Below are 26,167 nucleotides of genomic sequence, written 5' to 3' on the forward strand. Positions count from 1 at the left end.
GTCATTTTCCATTAGGTTATTGTCAACTGGATGAGGCCAATAGTTTGCTGCACTGTGTTGCTTTTCTGGTTGCTTCAATATTTTGCATGTCAGTACAGAGACTGATGCACAGTCTAAATTTGATGCAATGCTACTATTGCTACAAAAAAGTTACCTATCACTTCCTTTGTTTTTGTTTCATCTTTCCCCCATAAAGAGGCAAATCTGTTATAGTTAGGCAGAAGAGGCAGCTTCCTGCTGTGGCATTTTTCTGTACCGCATAGAAAGTAGCGGCCAGAAACAGGAGCCCAGAACCAAAAACTTCAACTCTCAACACTAAGATTTTGCAAGGTGCAAACTGAACATGAGGCACGCATGTAACCAATGGTGACAGGAATCGAATCGGATAAAGCCAAAGCAGTTGCCAGAACTCTCTTCTGCCAGCAAATAAGCACACAGTTGGCACAACTTTTTCCAAGTTTACCACCCACAAATCTGCAACAAGAAAGACTTGGAAGGTGACCTACCACTCAAACCCTTGACTTCCAAAAGGTAAATGCTATTACTCATCGAGCCAGAACCAATGCCTACACAAATGAGACAAAAAATAGTCGCAATTACTTCTCAGGGCAAACCTGCTCCCGTAAGGTTCACAGGCAGAGAAGAGAGCAAGGATGGGTCCAGCAGATGCAAGCCACATTTAGCCAGCTGTTGTCAATGAGAACTTATCTGCCTTTACTGAAAGCACCGGTTTAAAATCCTAATTAAAACACATACTAGCCCCAGAAATGTGGCTTCCAACATACTGAAGCATTTCTGATGAGCACAAATTTCAGGAAAAGCAATATAAGAGCCAATTGCTACACAACTCTCAAGCATCTGTTTTGTCTTATTGTGTTCTTGGGTGAGCAGCTTTACAAGGAAAGAAAAGGCCACGTGGAGTGTGGATAAGCAGGCGCCAGATTTAGTGCCACTAGTTTAATGTGACCCATTCTGCAATTGTGCTTGGCATACAGTTCATAGAAGACCTCAAGAAAGAAAGCGCAAGTCCAGAAAGCCTCTGCATGCCGAAGGTATGTACTTCTTTGCATGAACACATGCATTATAGTCATGTCTCAATGAATTTCTGTTTTTCTTCCTATGCTCTATTTATTAAATGAATTGTGGTACAACCTGACAAGCTGTCCACGAATAAACCAAAGCTTTCCACTTCTTACAGATGCCTTCCAGAACAGCAACGTAGCATTTTTCAAAGAAATATGCCACATGCATGCCAAAAAAAAAAGTCTAAGTGCAAATATCCAAAGTGAATCACTATTCAAGTTAAGCTTGCAGACTAAAGCCTCCTGAAGAAAAGATGCAACTGACTGTCTTGTATGTAATTAAATATATCAATACAATAAGAACTAGTTACGCCAAATTTCTCTCACGAGCAACTAATAAAATGTTACATCATAGTGATTTTTAAGTGCTCGTACACTTGGTGCAGTCCTTGGTCCTTTGAAAAATTTGAGATGCATCCAATGGTACAACAGGACCGAAATCAAATATGGCAAATATGAAGTTATTCCCTATTTACAATCAATTAGACAATCCTCATGTCAAATCTCACTAAGGCACTTTTAGTTTTATAATCTAAGTTTTTGAGAGCATGCAAAAGAATGCAACATATCTTTTCAAATATTGTTGAGGTCAAGATAACATAATTCAGGCCCATCATACATTAAATCAGTTTGCATCTACTGGATGGTGTGATCATTAGTAAAATAATGGGCTACAAAATAGCACTCACTAGTGGTGTTATGCAACCAAACATTAAGTTTTGCCTTTGCTCATTAATTAAAAAGTAATATATATCATACAGCATAAAATAGCCAATTAGACTAATTTGTTAGTTATTAACAGCACGTAAAATAAAATGAATAAATCATACTGAATGAAGTAGTAAACGGTGATTGAAGTTAAACTACTAACATATCAAATAGCAGCACAAATGTTAAGTTCTTCAAAATATAGTACCAACGACAGATCTGTCATCATTCTGCTGTGTATGTGACTTTGCACAAAAGCTTCTAAACTAGGCACCTGTCTGCAATGATGCATAAAACCTGGCACAGTGAATATCAAAAAGAAAACAAAAGACCAACAAGAGGCAAAATAGCTCAAGGCAGCAACATTAGAAACAAAACAATAACAACCATATGGGTACCAAAGGAAATGAAAATCCAGTTTCAATAATTTGATTTCCACACCAGCAGCAGCAGCAACAGCAAACTAAAAATGCCTTTCCAGTTGACAGTGTTAGCCTTGAAAAACGTTTCAGATTTCACCGAAAGGAAGGCGAGTTCAGCAAATTACAGCGAATTCAAGTTCAAAGCAGGCAAGAAAAGGACAAACAAACTTTGCTTGCAAAAGCAACTATACCAAGCCTGGCCATATTGTAGAATATCTGCTGCCAAGCCAGACAGCACACTGCCTCACAGCTTTATCACCAGCCCTGACCACTGCTCCTACTGTCAAGCATCTCCTGCCATACATGATTCCTTTAAAAGCCTGCCCTGAACCATAATCGAGACATAACTATAAAGTATGTGTTCAGCACACAATGAATGACATGAGCCCAATGCAAACAGCCACTGTATGTATTTTTTTTTCCCCCACTGCGTTACAATGCTAAAAGTGGACACAAGACATGAGAGGGAAAGAAAGGGCTTAAGCCTTGACAATAAGACAAAACAAATTTTGGTCTGTTTGCAGTTGGCAAAAGCAGGTTCAAAATGTAAAAGCAAAACAAAGGGACCACAAATCCATACACAATATCATGCATCAATGACCTTTATATTACACAACTAGGGATTACACTTCTCTTTGCAACACTAATGCTGAACTCCTAAGATAGATTCAGAGTATTCTTGGAGCAAGTAGTACAACTTCTTTGTACCAAGACTGAACGCAATCGCAAATAAAAAATTATTATTACATGAACGTTATGCCACAGCACTCTCAAGACCGCTCTGCAAAGAACAGCAGAGTTCACTATAAATCCGTGCGGCATTTTCCCTTTATAAGTGCCTCTCTTAAGAGCCCTCTTTTACATGTAGTGGTGACGTTTACTAGATATTTATCGAATTCCCAGCAAACGCTTCCAAAAGTTCCTAAATATAGGGAGGTTTAAACAGAAAGATATCCTTCAGAAGCAAACTCTCAGCCGCAGAAGAAGTCAGCATGAAAATCATGTGACTTAGGTTGGCAATTCTAAATTACTCATTAACATCTAATTTGAACAGCCTAGCCGTTAGCATCAAAGACAAGTTTGTAGCCACAGACAAGACAACATTGGCCTGCTTAGAGACTCTGCAGCAATTTGTCCTTGAATGTAAAACATCATCAGAATTAACTAAAAATCTGTCCGACTTCATTCTTTTCTTGCATAAGGGGATCTCTATATAAATAAGAAGAAACTACTAGCATGAATACAAAGACGGGATCAAACAATTTGTGCCTTTGAAAGCTCACCATCTTCATCCTCTGCTGGCTGTATGCTAACTTTGCCATCGCTCTTTTGAGATCCAATCAGAGACTGCAAAGTAAAAGCAAGCAAAAACATTCAGGGGACAATTGCAAAATTACAAGCCTCGTGGTTAAAGACTTAAACTGCCAACAGTATGTCAAAACTGTAGTCCATTAAATCATCAAGTCAGTGCTGTAAAAAGAAACAGATTACAAGCTCATTTATTTGAGCCCCATTATTTGGAATTACAGAACATTTTAATTGCCGCCTTGGTCCTGGCCAATACTCACGCAAGTCCATGGCATCGGACATTAACCAATTTGGAAGCTATGGCCAAGAAAAAAAAATCTAGGAGGGAGCGCCGCGGGGAATGGTTGAAGCCTAGTCATAAAAAATAGGTTTGGTTTGGTTTATGAGGGTTAATGTCCCAAAGCGACTCAGGCTATGAGAGACGCCGTAGTGGAGGACTCCGGAAACTTCGACCACATGGGGTTCTTTAACGCGCACTGACATCGCACAGCACACGGGCGCCTTGCTTTTCGCCTCCATCGAAAAGCGGCCACCGAGGCCGGGATTCGATCCCGCGTCTTTGTGTACAGTAGTCAAGCGCCGTATCCACTCACCACCCCGACGGGATAGTCATAAAAAAAAAAAAAAAAACATTGAGGGAAATTGGCCGTTACGTGACAGCAAGCGGTAGGCGATAGCTGGTTTTAGTTGAGGTTTCCCACACTCCACTCTGGAGGAATGCCTTCGCTACGTGACGCTTGCACTAGAAACTCAACGGATAGAACTTAGGACATTTAGATGGGCCGATGCACTACGAGCAGCCGCCCCCACAGAGTGCACCTGTGTAGTTCTTTCGTGAAGAGGGCCCCTCAACTGCACCTTATGAAATGCTGCGTGCCGGGATGCTAGAAATACACGGATATACCACCTGGGGCTTTAGCTCCATCAGTGAATATCCTGTTTAATCACACTCCTCGAGAAACGAAACCTTTGCCTGTGAGCTAGTAGGGAATGTGCATGTATTGTTCGAGATGAAAATCGTCTGTTTCCTTTAAAGAATGCAGACCTCGAAATGCGTCATGTACTGCTGCATCCAGTACATTAACCAAGGCATGCAACATTATTTCGAATCCAGTCTTCCTGACAGACCTGTGGATGAAGAGGCTACCTGCAGTTCTCACCAAAGTGCCTACAAACATGGAGTACAGTGCACCATTTGTAAACAAAGTAACTTAGGTGTTACGACGAGATGCACAGCTTTCATCAGTCCACTCCAGTAGGCTTTCCGCTGGGGCATCCAAAGGCACTAAAGAGTACCGTGTACCCTTCTGTCTTTGAGTCTGGCGATTATGTTGGCTAATTTCCCAATATTCGTTGCGTGCAAGAAAGAGAAATCAGCAGCATCAGAGGAGGTTGGTTTGCGGAGGCTGCACACACTCCCTCCTAGGTTTTTCTTCTTTTCTTCCGTGGCTACAGGTCTCTCACCAATCAATTCAAACAAGCCAGCCATCTTGGATGGTCATGTCCCGGTATGACTGACACGGCCAGAAGCCATTGAAATCGCCCTATTCACACCCGAGTTCAATGCAGTAGTTTTGCTCGTGAAGCCCTGACGTGTGCACAATGGCAGGCATGAGGATGAAAGAATGACTCCGTCTACGAGAACAGTACACCAGCTTGCGACCCGTCAGCAGCAGTGGTGGCTAGACCAGCCAGTATAAGCCAACCAAGCTAACCCAGCTGAGCCCTGTTTTGAGTGCTGATTAATGAGTTGCTGTAGATGTTCCGCTTCCTCTCTCACTGCTTTGGTAACACTGAACTGTTTCCGTTGCTTCTGTCCACGTGGATCCATCAATTCCTTCTATTAATGCACGAAAACTGCATACTTGTACCATTCGCTGTTTCTGTGGTGAAACCTTCCACACATCGCTTATGATGGATGTGATGCAGTAGTGGTGAAAATCCATCATATTGCAAGCTAAAAGATGCAGTAGTCCCATACAATTCTGTAGTTCTACTTCGACGTGTCTGACAGCTATGCACACAATAAAGCATTGAAAGAAATGTGAAAAATAGCTGTTGCCACACTGTTCTAATTTCAAGATCAGGCAACCTTCGTTCAAACAAATTTATCATGAAACAAGCAGTAAGATCTTGACAATTTATTCTGGGTCCTTTAATATACTGAATGTTTTTCCCAGTACCTTCAAGTTCAAATTAGCATGCTTTTATTGCAGTACTTTCTGTCCTGACCTTCCAGTTCTCTAGGGTTTGCACGGAACGCACTGGAACTCTTGTTCAGTTCAGTTCAGTCGTGTCCGACTCTTCGTGACCCTATGGACCATGTCACGCCACGCTTTCCGGTCTCTCACTATCTTCCTAACATCACATAACTTCATCTGCAGTGCCTCGAGGATGCCATATAACCATCGCGTTCGCTGCCTACACCTTCTCCAGCGACCCTCAACCTTTCCCAACATCAAATCTTTCTCCAGCGACTCCTCTCGTCTCATCAGGAACTCTTGTTGCATTACTGTTATTAAATAACCAGCTGTCTCGCAATAATCTGTATTTTTTAGCACAGAAAAGACTCTTACCTATGAAGCATGTGATCAAAATAGACAATTCTTCATTCTGCCAGGCAGTTAAAGTGGCAACAAAGGGTCAACAACACCTAATGGAAATAGGCTGCTGTGCCTGCTAGAGAACAACCGAATTTACTTCTCTGTCTCTTTACTGAGAAATCATGCAGCAGCTAAAATAAGTGAGTTACAGTGCTCTTTATCACTATCACCATATTCTCAAACAGCTTTTAGCAATGCCATGCCTTGTGTTACGCTCAGCTTTTGTCCACAATTATAAAGGCAAGACAAATGTTGCAACAGTGCATGTTGCATGTTGTACAGGACTTAAAATGTCAATACCTGCTAGGTAGATTCAGACCGCTAGCTTAGCAGTAACAAGGCAATAAAACAAGAAATTTAAATCAAACATATCGCAACACCAGTACCTACCGAACTGACAACTGAAGGGCTTCGTTCAAGAGCTTCTCTTTCCTCAGCGGCTTGCTGGGCTGCAATGGGAAACAATGCATTCCTAAATATGACTGCCACAAATTCACACACCTGTACATGCCACTTATGGCAGAAACAATTACCTAACAGGTTGCCTGTGTGCATTTGATGACTAGACTAGCATGAACTCCCTCCATTATAAACTTCAAGCTAACTCATAGTGTGCAGGCAACTGCTACGTAATAGACCTGGTTATGTTACAAAGTACATGCTTCTAAAACGGGACTGGTTACAGAGCCACTGTTTATAACTAACACAGTGTGCTTCCAAAGCAATGAGATCATCTGTCATTTAAATTGTCACACAAGGAAAAACAGCATATGCAGTACATTTAACTTTTTAAAATGCATTTAACTTTCTAAAACAGCCAACAAACACGGCAACTCTTGTAACACACGGTGTATCGGGTCCCAAAAGCTGTACACGCCATCTCCGTTACTGAGATGGCATTATGGAGGGCTCCAGCCAAATTTCCACCACCTGGGGCGCTTCTAACATGCACAGACATCATAAAGCCCATAGAGCATTGCCGTCATCAAAATGTGGCTGCCACAATTCAGGCTCGATCTCAAGTATTTCAGCTCAGCAGCCGAACACCACAGCGACTAATCCACTGCACTGAGTGTAAGGCAACATATAAAACTGTGCTCAAACATTGAGACTCCTCGACATATGGCTTAATAACCACGATTTACATCTATTTAAATTTGCTTTTAGAGGTCCAAAACATTTGCTCGAAAAATTTCCCTGCATAATTATAGCACCCCCTAACAGTTGCATCAATTTTCCGCGAAAGAAGTGCAAGCACTATGTGAGTAAATACGATAGTCCTACTCATTGCCCAACGGTTCTGGCGATTTCCATCTCACCCATCCATCTGAAAGTAGAAGCAGTGGTTGGCAGCTCCTACCATGCCATGTGGTATCGTGATGCAATACTACAACCACCTACCAACAATTCAGATTTGTACATGACCATGTCACCTGCCGAATACCACCTGCCAGAGCCACGCCCATGCTTTTTCGCTCACAATGCCAAAAAACGGCAAATTACCTGTAGAAGCAGGACTTTAATGCTGTTGCATCGAAAAAGAAAACCAGTTGCACCACTGTGAGAATTAACCAACTCTTGTGGTATTCATCCATAATGGAAGTCACTAGTATTTCCCGAATAAGGCATTCTTTCATAGCACGCACTTGGCCTTTCACCTGCAGATGCTACGATATATGATGAAATGATGGAGGGCTATTCATGAATAGCCCCATTGGGAACAGTCACCTTCACATAAGTCATTTGGGCAAACGTCAGTTGGTGCATGGAATATTTCATTTAGGCTCATCTCTTTTATGGCTCTGCACAATTTAGGCATTGTAGCACTCTCATTTTAATCTCCAGCTCAGCCATTTTCTATTTGGCTTCATGATGATCATGCCAGAATTCCAGAAAATTGTAGGAAAATATAAAATCTGAACTTCATGAGCATGCTGTACAAGATTCCAATCGCAGCACAAAGTCAAGTGGCAATTCTGATGAAACATGTAGGAATAATTTTTGAAAGCCCACAGTAACATTACTTCACAATCAACCCAAAGGTATATTTTGCTAATGACAGCGGTCCGAATGCCATGTTCTGCTAACCTTCTGCCAAAACAACTTTCCCAACAAACAAACTCAAGCTCTGTAAGGTGAACATAATAGCACCTGCTGCATTTGGAAGCAAGCAAAAGTGATGAAACACTGTTGCAGCTGCATCACACCTTTTAGCCCTTATGGGGACACTTAAGTTCTGCCATAAGGGTACAAAGCCAAAGGGGTGCTTCCGCACTGAGAAATCAACGCAGGTGCGCATATTGCCCTATAACCGCTTTCAAACTTAGGATGCAGACGCATCATCTGTCTTTTGCAACGACCTATCTGGTCTGAATTTGTCCTGGTAACCGCTGCATGCTGGCGGCAATTTTTTCTACACGTTTTTCTCAATTACAGGGTACGGCAACACCTTTAGGACTGAATGAGCTGTATACGCTACCGCGTAAAATAAGCAAGGCTTATGAACTTTACTAGAACGTTTACATACAGAGAAAATATGGAAATCCCCCACCAAGCCAAAGACAAGCACAGTATGACACTCACCCCTAACCTTGGCTGCCACCCATGCTTGGTAAGCAGGTGAACTGTGGTAAGACTTAAGTGCTTCATTGTACTCCATCTGCAAAAGTGGAAGGGGCGATTCCCATGACCAGGCTTGGAACAGAGAACAGGTGGGTGCATGTACACTACTGTGTTAATCATGCAGAAATGCTCCTTTGATTTGTGTCAACTAACTTGGAAGCATGCGTACAGCATTATGGGAAAGGCAAGAAAGAAAGTCAGTGTGGCGGTACTATAAGCCAATAATATGAGGATGGGAAGGGAGGTCAGCAATGAGGAACTTGTGTGGACTTTCAAAACAAATTATTGCTCAGCAAGGGGAGATGAATGAAAAGGAGGTAAATGAGATGCAGAGGCTCTTGCAAAAGTTGATGTGAAGCACTACGCTATTCTAAAGATAATAAGCACAAAGAAATTGTGTTCTTTCTGCTTTTACAAACATCAGCCTTAAGCAACAATCACAAATGGCACAAAACCTTAGTTATTTCTTTTCCTTTTTTTTTTTTTTGCCTTACTGCAGGCTTTGGCCATGCTCAAGGCATAAATGCAAATTAAGAAGCCACAGCAAGAAATTTGATAGTATGAGCCTGAGAGCAACTAAGTGGGCACACTTCCCTGCTTTAGCACTTCTAGTTATTAAGAGAAGATATCCTACAGCATAAACCCACCAATATACTAGCAAAAAGCAAAAATGAAATTTTAAAGGAATAACTAAAGCAAAAAATTCTACAGCCTGAGAGTAACTAAGTGAGCACACATCCCTGCCTTAGCAGATCGTACAATATAGGTCTACAAATATACCAGCAAATATCACATTTGAAAACAAATGCCTGCCTCTACACTGAGAGCATGCACAGGTAATGAAGAAACCAAACACGAGTGTCACTGATCAGATGAATGCATGGCAAGTTATATGGGACATAACCTCAGAGACAGTGGCCTACGACAATTTTGGGTGTCGCTTACGAGAGTGCAAAAAAGCAAGCAAAAGGTTGTCAAGCAAGAGCACAAAAGCAGAGTGGGTGGGAGTGAAGAGAAGGGAGCCAGCCACAAGGTTATGTGGTGGCTACATGTTAAGTGTGACAGTGCCCACCTTCTCGGTTTCGTAATCATCGACGTACTCCTGCTTTGCCTCGTCTGGCAGTTCTCTCCACATCTGACCGATTATTTTGCCGATTTCCCACAACTTCAGGTCTGGATTTGTCGCCTTCACCTGATCCCACACCTTAAAAAAACACAGGTCAATGAAGCCCAATACCTTCTCCGCCTTGGACACACTGTCGAGAAGTATTTGGCTCGGAAAGCATTAGGGCATCCTCTGGGCCACTGGGAAGCAGGCCTAGAGCACAAGGTGTGAAGCAGTACATTACACCCTTGTTTTCACCACGTTACACCTGTCGGTACCATACTAATCAGGTAGTTTCACTGAAACTCAGCACCAGGTGCACAAGCACCCTACCTACAAGTTACAGCAGATGTTACAAACAGTAAGCACTGCATCAGATGTCACACAGAGTGAGGACTAAGCAGAGCAAAATTCACACCACAAATCATATCCACTTTATTACAGACCTCAGTGCATTTTCTTATTCACTTAGTTCACAGGCGACTATTTCCATCAAAAAGGTTCTTTTCCTGAATTTCACATAGCCCAGGGAAAGCCCTCAAGGACTTGCAAATGGTAATGTACTATGCCATGGACCACTGGCATTCCAACATAAACAACATATAATAAATACAAAGCTTTATGAAAGAAAACACATAATTTTCAACTCTGACATTTAACTTTCGTGAAGTTCTTTCCAACTGCAAAATTAAGTTTGGGAGTTGAAAACTGCCCAGTTAAGAATTCAATAAATGAAGTTTTTTCTTATGCAAGAACTTTCAAAACATACTCAAATGCATCCAATTTTTACGCTCCTGACACAGTCAGCGCAGCAATATGTTCTTTTTTTTTTTCTTCTATTAGATCAGAAATAGCTCCTGTAGCTTTTAAAGGAGTATAGACACGTACATTTTCTGTTTTGGGATTTTTGCTTTAAACAATCCATGATGGTCCAAAACAGAGGGACTGCGGCCCAAAAAAACTCCAAGTCTCAATTAACCCTTTCGCTGTTAAGAACGTAACGCTACGTTTTCGCCCCCCCTCCTCCCCCTGCAATGTCACCGAGGTAGACGTACTGATACGTTCTCTATCGTGCGTTCAAAACTTCGCACCTGAGCGCGAAGCTGGTGCGCTTGGCCTGGCTGCGCCTTCTGGCAAGTTCATATTTTCACCCCGTGCTGTGTGGGTACGTATATATTGAAGAGTACGAGCGACCACGCCCAACCCCGCCACCTCCTTTGCCGGTGGGTGCGGTCGCTCAGCCGTGCTACTCCATCGCGTGCTACTCTATCGCGCTAACTGATTATGCGGCGCACGCATGCGGTTACGGGTTCAAGGGTTGTTCTGCCATCTGCCGCAGGTTTACTGGTTTTTTTTATTCTGTTGGCATGTCTGCTAAGATGCGTTAAGTTCAGGGGCGCGCGTCGTTGCCTCTCCAATAGGTCGACACGACTCGATCGCTGCTTTCGCCTCTCTTGCCGTGCCCTTGGTTGCAGCTAGCAGCAGCAAAGGAGGTTGTTTTAGCCTCTTTCCATCTCCCTCTGTCATCTGAATTTCACAATGTGCCATTTCTCTCTGTTGTGTGGGTCACTGAAAGTGCACACGGTTATTTCGGATGGCTGACCACGCGAGCCGAGCTCGGATTCAGACCGTCAAGAAATATTGAGCAGTGTTTTATAGTGCAGCTCTTTGGTGCCCGTTCCCGAGTTCCGCGTCGCCGTCGTCATTGCCGTTGTCCCTCGTAACCAGCTCTGCAGTCAGGGCAGCACGCGTGCTACTAGAGTGCTGCCCATTCTCATGCCTACTCACGCGCTGATTGGTCAAGACGCGGCAAACCCGAGTGGCACCGTCCAAGCATGTGGCGCCATCTGGCGCTGTCAGGCGATCTGGGAATGCAAAGCTGAGTCCGCCACTATCGGTAATCTCTCGCGGATTACTGTTTATTCAAGTGCATAACAACTCTGTACAAAGAACCATAAATAATTAATAAATTGGGAGGACTGTTTGACCAATACTGAGGTGCTGATAGAGTGATTACAGTGATACAAGCAAACTTTTTTTTTCCACATCCACTTTGCTGCTGCTGTCCGGTGAGACTCACCTGGCGTCAGCTAGCTCCGCTGCTGAAGGAGTCTTGCAAATCAAGGATGTACCTTTTATGCGATAGGTTTCCCTGTAAAGCGGCGCGAATGTCTCCAACGTCTATTACAGTGTTAACCCATTCCGAAGCGCCGCCTGCTGCCACTTTGATGTGAAACCAGCTAGGCCCAGCGACGTCTAGAGCAGGCGGGCAGTGGCGGCACAGTTCCCGTCTCTCGGCGCGCCAGCGGGAGGCGCCGTTGCCAAAAGTTGTGCACTTGTGCAGGAATGCTCTTAGGACTAGAGTACAGCAGGCAGCTTAATGTACACCAGGTTCAAGTTGCATGAGTGCAGCGTCAATGAAACAACTAAATAAATTGTGCTTCCCCTTTTCAGAGTCCGATCTGTGTATCCGTGCATGCGCACAAAGTATACCCAAGCAATGCGCTTGAAAAAACGCGGTAGTAATCGTAACGTGCAGCAACGAAGACAATGTGAAAAGCCATCGAGTCAAGCGAGCAGAAGCGCAGCTTTCCCTGGGGTGCCCAGTCGATACAGACAGGGCAGACACGGTGAGCTATCCTGTGTCGTCATTGCTCTTTACTCTGCTGACTCCACGTCACAGTTGCTTGATGACGTCATGTTGTTTACCTATGTACACGTTTCCGTCACAGAGATGTCACTGTCGACGGGTTTTGAGAGCCTTTGCCTGGCTTGTATTTAAAATTAGATTAAAATATGTTTGCGGCAAAATGAGAGGTTGGGATTACTTGGGGAGCATCTCTGTATAACCAGGAAGGCAACCTTTTCCGACACTTCTTTGCCTGTCCTGTTGTTGGCCTGTTATTTTTGTGTTCCTTCTTCGTCTTCGTTCCTTTTCCTCCGTCCTCAGAATCAACATCAGCATTTCAGTAACAACTAAAGAAAAATAAAATTAGCTGGGGCTTAGCTTTAGTTAAGCCCCAAAAATTGGCGTCTATACTCCTTTAAAGGATTCAGAATAGTGTGTGTGCATGTGTGTGTGTGCACGGTGTCACGAAATAGGCGCACATGTATTGGGTCAGCATGGCGTGAAAGAAGCGCGCACGGTGTTGCGTAAAGAATTCAAGGTTGGAGAACATCTCCTTTTCCACGCGAGGAGAGACTATAGCCTTGCACGCATCAGCGTCGCCCCCGCTTCATCACCCGGTGGCGACAGTGACTCAACCGTCCGAGAATGTGCCAGTCCTCTCGAGAACTTTCTACAGCGCCTAACCAATGACGACGCACGGCTTGGCGGGAGGAAGAGAAGACTCTTAAAAGAGCGAAATTATGTGTATGTCCTGGCGCGTTGTAACAGACAGACACGGCGCGCCCTATTTATTGACGTCGCATCGCTTGTGCTAGCCAGCCAGTGATTGAGCTAGCGTTGCTGCGAGTTAGGAAGTGCTACTACTCGGCTTCCAGGGTTAACCCGCTGCTCAGCCAGCCCACTGATCTGCGAGGGAGCGGCGCTCGTCTACATGGCGGCCACATCGTGACTCTCCAGACAGTGCCCGGTGAACAATTTGGTGTTTGTCTGACTCTCTCGTGTAATTTTCAGTGTTGTAAAGCTTCTGTGCTTGTTGAAGCTTCTTTAGTTGCATGCTTCGCATGGCCTTTTTGTGAACCTCGTATCTATGTATTTTAAGTGTTAGTTTTATTCCTCTGTATCGTCTCTTGCTGTGCACAAAGTCTGCTTTTGTTTGTTAATTCTGACTCTGACCCTCACTCTGTCCTCAACCAGCAAAAGCTGGGCACCAAACAGCCACCCCTTCTGTCACTACAAGGTAGCTGACTCCAGACTGAGCTTGCCACGCAAGTAGAGGGCATCTGCTTTGAGACCGGAGCAGCTACTCTCACTCAAGGTGTTTAGGAGTGTGCGCACCAATAGTGACGCATTGTTAATACCATAATTATTAACGGCTAACACATCTTGCTGCAACACACCCTGTGCCATGTCCATCACCTTGGTTTAATTTTTTTCTCTACCTATCTTGTGAAAAGCTTTCCTCAGCTCTCATAGATTCAAATTTGGCAAATTTTTCTCACTATGGAGATACATCTTTAATCAGTGTAATAAGGCAGGGTTCTCTCCACGGTGGGCGGCAGTAGTTTTGTCACCCAGCCCTGAGGCGGACCGCTCAGCTTTCCAATTACCCTCCCACCACTACCCACCTTTCAGGCTTCAAGTTTACACGGGGACAACTTTCTGTGACTGTAATGTGGCCAGTCAGACTGTTTCAAATGCTACAATGCACATCATTGGTCTTTTGGTGTTATTTTGGGATGGCATCACGTTGTAACACCTACTCATATTTCCTCTTTTGCATCCATGTGCTACGTCCGCTCCTTGAATACGCTGAAGCATTGCATTTTGAGGATGCTTCACAGCATGGGTCACTGTCTACGCAGTGAAGTATCCCCATAACACAAAGGGGCCGTCTGTATCGAAGCACCACTGCTACAACGTTGCATCACTTTTAAAAAGGCCCATGGTGGTACTTGTGATTTCAGGGCGATTCTCCAACATTCCCGACAGTGTGCGCAAAACAAAGCACTTGACAAATTTACAAAAAACCATTCTCCAGAGCTCTAATCTCAATTGTATACACAACCATAATTCAAGTGTTCACCATATAAAATTGCTGTGATGCAACCAGTATTTAGCAGTTTTTTAGGACTGTTCGATAATTAGAGCTTTCAGATAACTCTAATACTTTTCCTGAGTGGGGTCGGAATTACTGAGATTTTACTGCATTCGAAGAAAAGCTGCACAGCCATTGTTCATCTGCAGTGTTGTTATTCGGTTTATATTCAGAATACTAGTCAACAGCATATGTACCATATAAAGCTGACCTTTTCATCATTATAGCATCAGTACAAAAAATACTTAGCAAACAATGTGTGCGAGGCCTTCTACTCCTTGAGGCTTTTTATGAAAAGTCTTAATGCAATTCTTACGGTACCATGACAACGATAGAGAACAAGCCCTGAATTGACTAATCATTCATGCACTGAGGTCTGTGTGCTCTACTTTTCCAAACCAATTCTTTTCACAGATAAAGTATGGGGCATGTGGCCAAATAAGGCATGAAAAGGTGACCCTATCCATGTGCTCATACCCATTTTCCCAGAGGCCTCTAGAGCTGCCTCTCACCACTATCTTTTGTTCTCTGGCCTGCACAATTATTAACAGTCTAGACAGTGCTAAAGCTCTCACACGAAAAATGTTAACTGCAGCAAGTCAGGAAGCTACACAGGTTTTGCAGTCTTGTACACTTATCACTGCTGGCACTGTGCAGGAAGACCAGGTACATTTGGCACGTGAACACCACTGGCCAAGACATGGTGAGAGTTCAGCTTTCGATCAGGAGTCTGCAACTCGCCAGCCCACATGCATACAACCTCAATATAACGAACACGCATATCATGAATTATTGAATATATTGAACTCGTCCAAAATATTTTAGTCAAAACATGTATTTTTAACTTCCATAGCGAACGTGGTTCGGCATAAAACGGATATACCGAACTTCGCGACGCCAAGCACTACCTCACTTTAATAGCAGGAGGCAGGCTTCTTTGCACTACAAGTGTGTTGTGCGGCACAGCAAACGTTCAGGACTACCTCGCAGGCGCTGACAGCGCCACAGATGCCACGTCGGCATTGAGAATTGACAGCCAAAGAAATCGTTCGCATCTCACAATCGCTGACAGCGCCGCTTCAGCAGCGGCGGCAGCAGTGTGATCAAATGTTGCTTTTGCCTTTTTGGTTTTTGCATCTTTTGCGTTTTAGTGTTAGCAGCGGAGCGGCGTCGCGGCATGGTCGCGTGGCCGTCGTAGCGTTCGGTGGAGGCTGCATCGGTCGTCGTGTCGAGTGTGGTGTGCAGGTGTGCGTAGTGCTGTGATGGCGGTGAACATGAAAAAAAGAGCAGCACTCACATTACAAGACCAAGCTCGAGATAAAATCAGGGCCTTCAAGGCAGTTTACAAGAGGAGACTGATTGACACTCTTCTCGTGAAGCTTCGTATGAAGCAGGACTTGAAGATCGACTTGCTGAAAGCATTAAAGCGGCATGGGACAGCGTGAAAGACGAAACAATTGCCAACTGCTTTCGGCACGCAGGTTTTGTTCCAGCAGAGGACCGTGCATCAAGTGCCTTGCAAGGGTGGAAGAACGGGCTAGTTGGTAAATCATATTGGAAATCAAACTAGCGCACTTCAAAACAAAGACACAGGAAGAGAACGACAACACAGCGCTGTGTTGTCGTTCTCTTCCTGTGTCTTTGTTTTGAAGTGCGCTAGTTTGATTTCCAAGAAGAACAGCATCAAGTGCCGATGGGGACGATCCCAACGAAGCACAGCTCCGCGAGCTCGATGAGGCCTGGAATGATTTTTCGCGTTTTGTAGGTGACATGCCCGCAACAATGACTGTAGAAGAATTTGTAGGCAGTGACGACATTGCAGCGACCACGGCTGTACTGACGGATGCCGAAATCGCTGTGGAAGTTTCTGAACATCCCCCAGACGAAGCTCAGGCTGACCCTGAAGACGATGAGAACACTCAGACTTCACAAGAAGCGCTTGCTGCATTGGATTTACTGCATCGCTATTGCAGTGCTATTGAGGGCAGTGGGTTTGCCCTTGCCGAGTGTTTGCAAACTGTGGAACAGGGCGTGATACAGAACGCGATAAACACAAAAAAGCAGGCCGCGATAATGCAGTTCTTTACGCGTAAATAAATGGACGTGACCCAAGTAAGCACCCTCTGAGTTGCTGTGCCTTCTCTGATTGAATTTTGCTGCTCTTGCATTTATTTTCTAAGAAATTTTATATTACGAATTATGGTTACAGCGAACTATTTTCTGATTTTTTAACTGTTCGTTATAATGAGGTTTCACTGTACAAAGCCATTGCATCAAAACAATATAGCAGCAGCACGTGTCATTCAAAGGACCCTAGCATAAATGTATGAAAGTTCACTGATTAAGCTTTTCATCTATTAACCATCTTATGGGTAAAATGCCTCGTCATCAGTCACTCTGACACTTGGGAACTTTTCTTGCAAGCAGCCAAGCAAAGGCTTGGGTTTGCTTGGCATAGCTCAGCGCAGACTCCAGACACTTGATAAGAACAATTTCAAAATTAGCGGCCTTAAAAAGCATGTGTTTTACACCAAATTAATACCAGAGTAACTATGTTATACAGCTGCGATATAAACAAAATAATATTCGCAGTTTATATGGTTATATATAAAACTTTTCATATTAAAAAAGTCTTAGCCAGTGCACAGACCTAAGCACAATGCAAGGATAAGAGTCACTGGTCTAACTGAAATAACCTTGTAAATAGCAGATAGTAGCAGTACCAGCAACTTGAAACTGAAAAGAATACTATAGCAATTAAGGCAGCAATTAATCAAAGAAAGATCTGCCTTACACCTGAGCTCTGCAACGTGTGATTAGAGACGTAAACAGCTTTCATTTGAAGGTAACGAGTGCAGTTAAAGGAACGAACGACAGCTATCCTCACCAAGGGACAAATTTTTCTGTGATGAAGAGTCACCTATGTTACAGGTCGGCGCTGTACAGCTAGAAGCAAAATGAAAGGGAACATGAGAGCGCATAGCCTCTGTGCTTTCAAATGTGCTGTCAACGTCAGGTGATAAGAATCAGTGGTAAAGATGCATCCAAAGTAAGCTTGGTCGGCTGCTCTTTCCGAGCATACCCTTGGTGCCACCCATTCTCGTCTTGTATTAGTGGCAGCGCTTTGCAAAGCGCACAGGCCACGCGCTCCCGTGTTCCCTTTCATATTGACTCTAGCTGTACCTGAAGGCCATCGGAGAAATCTTTGCAGCTCATCTGAGTCGCCACTGGGAATTTCAATTTATAAATAACATTATTTAGTTCAGTCTCTGCTTTTACAGTTTTAGCAAAAATTTATCACTTTCAACATGCTAGCCTCAGCTGTCAGGGGAATTTGCCACAAGGCTGAGCACTTGTCCACAATGAAAATGCACCCTACTTATTGCTCAGAATTGAAATTCCACCAAAACCTTGACTTCTACTCTGGTAATATTATTCCTAATTTTGTCACGTCCTTTGGCTATAATATTATTCCATAACTGCAACCCGGCTGAATAAAAATATGGTACTTAAAGGAACAGTGGGGACATTATGAAGAAAAAAAAAAGGCTACCAGTACAGAAAATGGAACTCTTTTACGCTAGAAAATAGTGAAATATAAAAGCTGGGTGTTGGCAACAATTGCCCGACTCTACAAAAAGATTGCAACAACATCTTGCGAGATTTTATGTCACTCAAGCATTATCTTGTCTTGTCAAATTATTTCAAACATCACATATTGGCAAAAGTATCTTTTGCAGTTGAGCAAATGTCAACACCGACACACTGAGGTCAGCTAGCAGAGTTTACCCGTAGGCAAAGTACTGTGGCATGGTCCCTTTAAGGATGGCACAATAAGATGGCAAAACGCATAAAGAGAAAGACTTGAGTTGCAAACTGCTGGTCCAAGGCAGAGGTGCCATGTCCAAGTTAAAAAGCAAAATGGATAAACCTGGGGGGGCTGTAATCCTTACCATTTTTCTTACCTTTCTACTGTACCTCATGTAAGGCATCAGGGGCTTATCAGGAGGCTTAGGTGGTTTGGGCACACGGCTTTCGGCCTGCACAAAAGATACCAGCAGCCCCATCAAGACTTCTAAAGTAGCCAAAAGGGAAGTAGCGAGGAAGACAAATGTCCAAAGGCAGACAGAGGTCAATTTTATCTGCATTAACAGGTTATAGGCAAAAAGCAGAACAAAAGAAACAAAAAGCAAAATGGTTCATACAGAATAGCAATATGACAAAGCAAAAACAAAATACACTTAAAAAGCAGCTTCTTTTTTTTTTTTTTTTTTTTTTTACATCTGCATGATAATTGCATCTGCTTATGTGCTTCACTGTCTACACTGTCCCAAAGTTTCATTCCTGAATTCCACCGCGGAGTGCAGAAAAGATTCTGTTCCGTGATCCGTGCTGGCTCTGCACATCAAAATCTTACAATCGGCGTATTTCTCTGTTCTGGTTTTCTGACTAGAACTTTGTGAAGGTGTCTCTTCAGGACCACTTTATCTATTTCGACCTCGTTTGTATTGTGGCACTCCTGGAACCATACCACAGGCCTAGATATTCTTTTTCTTCGCAGTTTAGCAGGGGTGGAAGTAGGCTCGAGTGTTTTGGAGCAGCTCAGGGAGCAGTCATAATGGCATTTTGGAGTAGCTTTGAAGCAATCAAACAAGAGTTTTGGAGCATTCGAATTATGTTTTGGAGCACGTTTCTATAGTGAAACGCCCTTGATAATTTCAGTTTTCTATTCCTGACATATAAAATCTCTGGTACTTTATAAAAAATCTCTTTATATAAAATCTTTATATAAAATCTCTGGCCTTTTCCTCCTTCAGCTGCTTTACTTAATTGCCTCCTGCCAGTAGCTCTTTTTTTTTTTTTTTTTTTTAAGCAGTGCTGGAGTTTCAGTTTTAACAAGTTGGCGATAGGCCCTGTGTGGCCTTCCCACACCATGCAACACTTCGAGTATGCTTTTGTCTGACATAGGCCTGACACGCTTGTCTCTGGCAAAGACGCTACGATGAAGTACATACTTGTTTTCAAAGCAAGAGCATTAGAAGAGCTTGTGTACTTTTTACCATCTAACAAATTTTCTAACGGTACCAGTGCAAGAGATGTTTACTTCAGCCACCGGCGCACTGCTATCGTTCCCATGTTGAGCTAAATTTGATAGTAAAAAATTGCAGCAATCAGTTTTAGAGCAGTATTGCGTTTTGGAGCAGGATGGAGCAGAATAGAGCAATTGAAGCAGTGCTTCCATACCTGGTCTAGGCATGTCTACGGCAAAGTACGGCAAAGATTCAAAACTGCAAATTTGTCTTGCGGGGAAAGAAAAAAAACATTGCTGCCTCTCCAGTTATCAAGAGTAGATGAAACCGAAAAATGGGTTTTTTAGTGGCATAGCACAATGGACAGCAAACTCAGCATCACTCTGAATTTTTTCTCATTGAGCCATCGAGCGGTAGCAGGGTTAACAGACTGGAGCTCAAAACTAGCCATGCCAATGAATGTCGCCATAATACCTGTGTGCGTATAGTTTCAGCCGGCATACGTACATCCTGTAACAATGGTAACTTGCGCAGTGCTGTTGCCTAGCTATGCTATCTAACAGTGCACAAGTGCAGATTTCGAACATGACAAAATGCAGCGCCTTTACTATGCTAGCAAGCACTTGGCTGTTAGCTTTGGCATCATTCTAAACATAAAGAATATCAGAGACAAGAAATGTGGTATGTGTAAATTAAACATGTTCATAGCAATGCACGGATTTTTAATGATATCACATGAGCACTGATTTTCAAGTGCAGAAGTGTGGCAGAGCTGAAATTACGAGGAAATTAGCATGCACACATCTTGTGTGTGGCTGTTCTACTTCATGCAAAGCAATCCCCCCCATCCGTAGGAAGTGTTATAACATAATTCCGAGAGTATTATGTTCTATGTTTATGGCTCAGAATTAGTGCAAATGCACAATATTGCAAGCATGGCGGTAGGCTCCGTTTGCATTTGCAGGTAACGCCTCCAAAGCATTTGTTCAAGTTATTATTACTCCGTTATTGATACCTACTTCGCCTTATTTATTTCACCTTAGCGGATTTTTCTAAATTTTGGGACACCATTGCCACTTCTCAAAGATTTCTCAAAGGAGGCCCTATTTGCAGTTTCGACTTTTGGGCCTCCTGCTGTATAATAAAAAAAAACAATAAAAGCTATTAATTAGAACAAAAAAAGGGAATGGCCACTTTGCTTTCATAACATCTGATCTACTAGCCTTTAGCATATGTGACAGGTGTGTTTAAGAGGCTCACCACCACCTTACCTGAGGAAGACTTCAGCCAGATCTCACCAGTTCATATCTGTGAAGCAATGGCAGTGAGCCAGCTGAGCGACAAGCAAGTGTAGAGCAGCAGTGCAGCCAGATGGGAGCCGCTGACCTCCTCCAAACTTCATGCTTATGTGCGAGATTTTGGTTTGTTAGGTGGTTGGCATGCACTGCCAACCGCTAATCGCCTGCTTTGAGTGTCCACGGTGCCGCTGCCCCAAAACCTTCGAGCACACACTTTTCACCTGTGTCGTTGTATGCATGTTCTGGCAGCTAGTATCACGTATGTTTGGTGGTAGATTGTGTGGCCGCGCGCGTTGCCATGAAACTTTGAAAAACCTAGTAGTTTGCCTTTGCGCATATTCAGTTTGGCAGTTACATGGTTTGGTGGCATGGCACTGCCGCCCACAATACACCATGTACTTGTTTCTTCTAAGATTCTGGAGTCTAAGAGCTGAGCATCTCAATATGAAGCTTGCTGCTCTTGGGGAGATTGCCTTCTTGTGAAGGTGGTCCACCCAATTTATAAGTGCTGAGCAAGGGCAGCTCTGCCTTGCTCCTAGATCATTTCAATTGCCTTTAGTTTTAACTGTTTTCAGCATCCTTTTAATTTAAAGTACTAAAACGTATACATACAGTCGTGCCTATTTTGTTTCCAACACTTTGTGTACCAACACCAGTGTATGATTTATTTAGCCCTTTCTATTTCCGCGTTTACTGTGGAAGAAGTGCGATTCTGTACCCTATGTTAGACCGACAGCAGTTCATGGGCCTCACTGAATCACTGAGTTATTTCGTTCAATAAGCTTCTCTTGACAGCTTGCCTTATGGGTTAGCTTAGTTGGTAGAGCAACTGCCTGGAATGAGCTGTGGTACTGGGTTCGAACCCTGCATCAGAACCCTTTTTCTTCAACTACGAAGTTCTTCGCTTTGCTTTGTAGTCTTATGGCTGTGCTGTGCTAATGAGTAATACCTTATATTGAGGGGTCATGCTGATATCATTATTCTTTTGTAGGTAGCAACTGCGAGTGATTTATTAGGAATACTATACCGTTTATCGCAAATGTGCTCTTTTCAGTATTACCTGCACTGTATGCAGTGGAAAGAAACTATCAGTCACAGCTTCTTGGAGCTCTGACAGGGGTAGGAAACTCTTGCTAGTTTTGGTTTCAACTAAATTAGAACAGCTCTGACACGGGTAGGAAACTCTCGCTAGTTTTGGTTTCAACTACGCACACCTGGAGACTGGAAGAAAACTGATGCTTAAAAAGCAATGAGTACCGGCCCACGCATACATGATAAGATGGTATGATGTCCGAGTTGTTTAAGGCGCTAGCATCCAGAGTAATCTTTTTCGCTGGCGGTGGTATGAACTGCACTCGACGACGAAGTTTTTTTTTGTTCTGCCTGACATTACTGAAAGGACAGCAATACAACGCTTCAATAGGCTTTCCTCCAGCGGCTTTGAAGGGAATTGATGCTAGAGTGTCAAATGGGCGACAACAGAATCTATGGAAGTTTCCTACCCCTGGCTTTGACACACAACAGCTGACGATAGGCACGGATTGCTTAGCATCAGCCAGAACAGCCTGCCAGATGACACTACCTTCTGCAACAGGAATTGTCACTATGCACATGCCCTCACATTGCTTCCTTTTCTCCGTCTTCCAGCGCAGCTAAGCTGGACAGTGGAAGCGCGCGCGATATTAAAAATATGGAACGCTGTACAGGCTAAAATAATGTGAAGCACCAGAATGATGAAACTTACGCCTCCGACGCCACGTGAGCCCAACTTGAGGGGATTGAAAGAGGGGTGTCCATGAGGAGATGGCACAAATGGACTGGCGCTTGCAGAAGAAGGCTGAAATTCGGACGATACCCGATAAATGAGCTGCGCACATTGCCTGTGTTCTTCATAATGTTTTGTAATCAGTCATGCAGTCGATTAAACAGGAGCACATAAGAAAACGACAAACGCATGCGAGATATGCGTATAAAACCAAGCTAAACAACAATCCGAACGTGTAGTACAAAACTCACGGACCGTGAGTAACAGTACTACATTTTCAAAAACAAGACTCCTGAAACTGCGCGCCGATTACTCGTTGCCCGAGATAAATTTTCTTTTACAGCAGGATTTCTATGCTATATGATTCGAGGTTTATATTTTAAACCACTCCGTACGAATTCAGAATGGTAACAAAGGCATTTAATAACGAAGCGTGCACGTACCATTGGCGAGCTTGAATTGGAAGTCGCCCCTTGAGTTCTCGGGCGTTCTGTTGAATAGGAGAGGAATGAGGCACAGTAAAGTCATTGAATTTTCATTTGCTACGAACTAAGACAGTACACATAACTGGTCTCGCTGCACAAACGCGTATCGATTTTCCTCCACGCTCACGGTATTCCGTCTCACTTTATTTCCGAAGGCGGATAGTGCGGCAATCGCATGCTTTCAGCACCGATTGAAAAAATACCAAAGTTGATCTGGGGGTAGAGGCATACTATGCACACATAACCAATGTTACGGCCGATAGCCTCATGACAGTCTGCTATGCCGGCTTCTGACTCAACAGCGAGAAAATGGAAGACATTTTGTGTCACTTACGAGGCGTTGGTGGTGTTGCGGCGGCCATCTGTGCCTGCCGGTAGTTGGTAGGAAGGGACATTGTAGGAAGTAACGAGACTAAAACGTAAAACTGTACATATGAAACATAAGAACCAGCAGACGATTTAAAACCGCGCGATTAAGTTCGCGCACGAGCGGCCGTATTCATGGCGGCCAACGCCAAAGCCGTGTAAATAACTAACCAACAAAACAAACCACCAACATCGCATCGAGATTTTCAGGCTGTCAGGCGTTGACTACGCATGCGCAGTTGGGAGGATCTAGGTCTGTTCGTTTTACCTGCACTACGTGAACTGGTTCACGTGGTGCTGCACTTCGCCATTCGTTCCAGCGATGCAACATGGCTCCCTCTGCACCACGCCGTTCGTAACAAAAAGTGCAGACGTTGTGCAGGTCGAGTTCACGAGAAGTTCAGCAAAACTGTGCACCTCCTCTGCAAAATGGTGCAGCTGCAGCCGCCGCATGAAACCATGCCTAGCAAGTATATAAGCACAGTTCATAGGTCTGTTCGATTCAGCTGCACTCTTTGCACCAGTTCCGTAAAGTTCTGTGGAGGTGCCGCAAGCGTGCAGCATTAATGCGATGTGGTTTACCTGAAAATCTTCATGTTTCTTTATTCATTCATGAATATGCAATGCAAATATGTACAAAAGCCGACCGCATATGTGGTCGGCTATCTGTGAATTATATTGCCACTCATATCAACCGGCACCAAAATGCCGAATAAGATCAATTTTCAAACAGCACATCGCAGTGAAGCGCTAACACGAACCAGTCTCGATCGATGTATGTGTATGCGCACCGTGCGGCAGCTGGCACGAAGCGCAAACGAACTTCGATCATGATTGAAGTCAGCATGAACCATAATGCATGTAAGTGCTTACTTGGTAGACATGGTTTGAAGTACGCGTCGTCGTTTCTTTGGCAAACACAGGCACCGTTCTTGTTGACAAGTGGAATAAGGGTCGCTTCACTGTTATCACAACACGCAAACCATCGTCGCGCAAGCTGTCGTCTGCTTTCACGCGGCGGCTGCAGCTGCACCATTTCGGCACTGACCGCTGAAGGTGCACAGTTTTGCTCAACTTTTCGTGAACTCGGCTTGCACGACGTCTGCACTTTTAGAAACGAACGGCAGAGGGCGCCATCTTGCATCGCTGAAACGAATGGTGAAGTGCAGCACCATGTGAACCAGTTCACGTAGTGCAGGTAAAACGAACGAACCTCATATTGATATCTTGATCGAAGTTGCTTGCGCTTTCCAGCTGCTGCATATGGTGCACATACATAGAGGCTGGTTCGTGTCAACGCTTGTGCTATCTGAAATTTTATCTTATTCGGCATGCTGGCGCCGGTTGATGTGAGTGGCAATATAATAGAGGATGATGATGATTTGAGGCTGCACCCTTTGTAACGGGTGGACACTAAACTGCGTCCCAGCCAAAAAAATAAAGAAAAAAAAGAAAGAGAGAGAAAAGAAAAAAAAAAGGAAGAGTTAACGGTGGACGAGTGTCCACCACATGCGGAGACGGGATTTTGTGACTGATGTAGCACTGTCACTGTTGCCACTGTTGTCACCACGTTCACTGCACTCCGCTGCTGTAAATCCAAGTGGATAGATGGATGGAATATAGGAGCGTCCCCTTTGAAAAGGGGTGGTAGCAGTAGTTATCATGCTCATTTTTCTCCCTATATCTTAATAATTGATTTAGAATGGTTAACTAAACCATCATTCTATTTATTAAATTTTGCACCTACATTACTAACATTATGTCACTTCTCTGCTTTTAAGCCACCAATCTTCCAGCCGTTTTTTGCTAGTTTCCACCGCCGGTTTATTCACAAGCGTTTAGGGGTAGCTCGGCTGAAAACGCTGATTGGCCCAAAATTTGTGACGTCATATCAAAATTTGTGACGTTATATATGACGTCACAAACAACGTTATGGGTCACGTGATATATTATGATGTCATGTCCGGATGTAGGGCGCACGTGTTCTCTTTAGACTGTCCCTGGATTCCCCATGCCCATGCTATCCAATCTCTTTCTCTATGCTATCCCATGCTTTTCAGAGCGCCCGGGCGCGACCCGGCGGCATGGCCGGCGGTGTTGGCGGCGCGCCGCAAGCAAACGGCAGCAGTAGAGGCACGAGGTCTAGCTTGCATGCAGTGCGGACACCGTGGAAACGGCAGCGATGTCAAATAACATATGCACGCTTCGAGCCGCGAAGAGGTTTCCGAACCAGCTTGTCACACCACACGAATTGCCGGGGAAATCACAGTTCAATTGCTTTTCCTTTATCTAGATCTGTGTGAGACTTTTCGGCGACAAAAACAATCGAGGTTCGCCAACGCAGGGTGTCGTAGGCCGGCCCGGCGAATTTTCCAGTGCAGTGACAACTGCACACCATGTTTGCGGTGATTCCGCTCTTCTGCACATTTCGTATATATTTGCAAAACGTTTCCTTGCAAAATAGCTTTCTCGGTGCGACGTCTTTCAGGCGCGCAGGCTGTCGGCAACGGTCGTCCGTTCCGTTGCCACGCGTCCCGATATAATTCGGTCTTTTTCTAAGCGAAATAGTTCATTATGAATTGTTTTAACCAGAAATGCGCTCGGTGACCGCTCTTATTGGCTAAAAAGGGCCTAATTTCATCACTCCAA

At 44.0% G+C, this 26,167-nt stretch overlaps 1 protein-coding gene across 6 annotated transcripts in view; it reads right to left on the minus strand.

The window, feature by feature from the left end:
• LOC146185017 (SWI/SNF-related matrix-associated actin-dependent regulator of chromatin subfamily E member 1-like) overlaps positions 1-24,598 on the minus strand; it is a 36,979-nt gene extending 12,381 nt beyond the window's left edge. The window contains exons 1-9 of one of the 6 annotated variants that reach the window (XM_084605974.1): positions 24,392-24,598; positions 23,111-23,157; positions 22,647-22,739; positions 18,528-18,614; positions 9,818-9,949; positions 8,707-8,782; positions 6,514-6,572; positions 3,496-3,559; positions 507-566 (exon numbers count right to left, since the gene is read on the minus strand). In XM_084605974.1, the coding sequence (XP_084462100.1) occupies positions 507-566; positions 3,496-3,559; positions 6,514-6,572; positions 8,707-8,782; positions 9,818-9,949; positions 18,528-18,614; positions 22,647-22,739; positions 23,111-23,157; positions 24,392-24,554 (781 nt within the window). In that variant the 5' untranslated portion in view covers positions 24,555-24,598. Of the gene's footprint in view, positions 1-506; positions 567-3,495; positions 3,560-6,513; positions 6,573-8,706; positions 8,783-9,817; positions 9,950-18,527; positions 18,615-22,646; positions 22,740-23,110; positions 23,158-23,486; positions 23,745-24,391 lie in introns of those variants that run through there. The other 5 variants (XM_084605971.1, XM_084605972.1, XM_084605975.1 and 2 more) reach the window with 5 other exon arrangements.
• Positions 24,599-26,167: the final 1,569 nt, after the last annotated feature.

Source organism: Amblyomma maculatum, chromosome 6 (genome assembly GCF_055883805.1).
Source record: "Amblyomma maculatum isolate TAMU_Amacu chromosome 6, ASM5588380v1, whole genome shotgun sequence".
In the NCBI taxonomy this organism is placed as follows: domain Eukaryota; kingdom Metazoa; phylum Arthropoda; class Arachnida; order Ixodida; family Ixodidae; genus Amblyomma; species Amblyomma maculatum.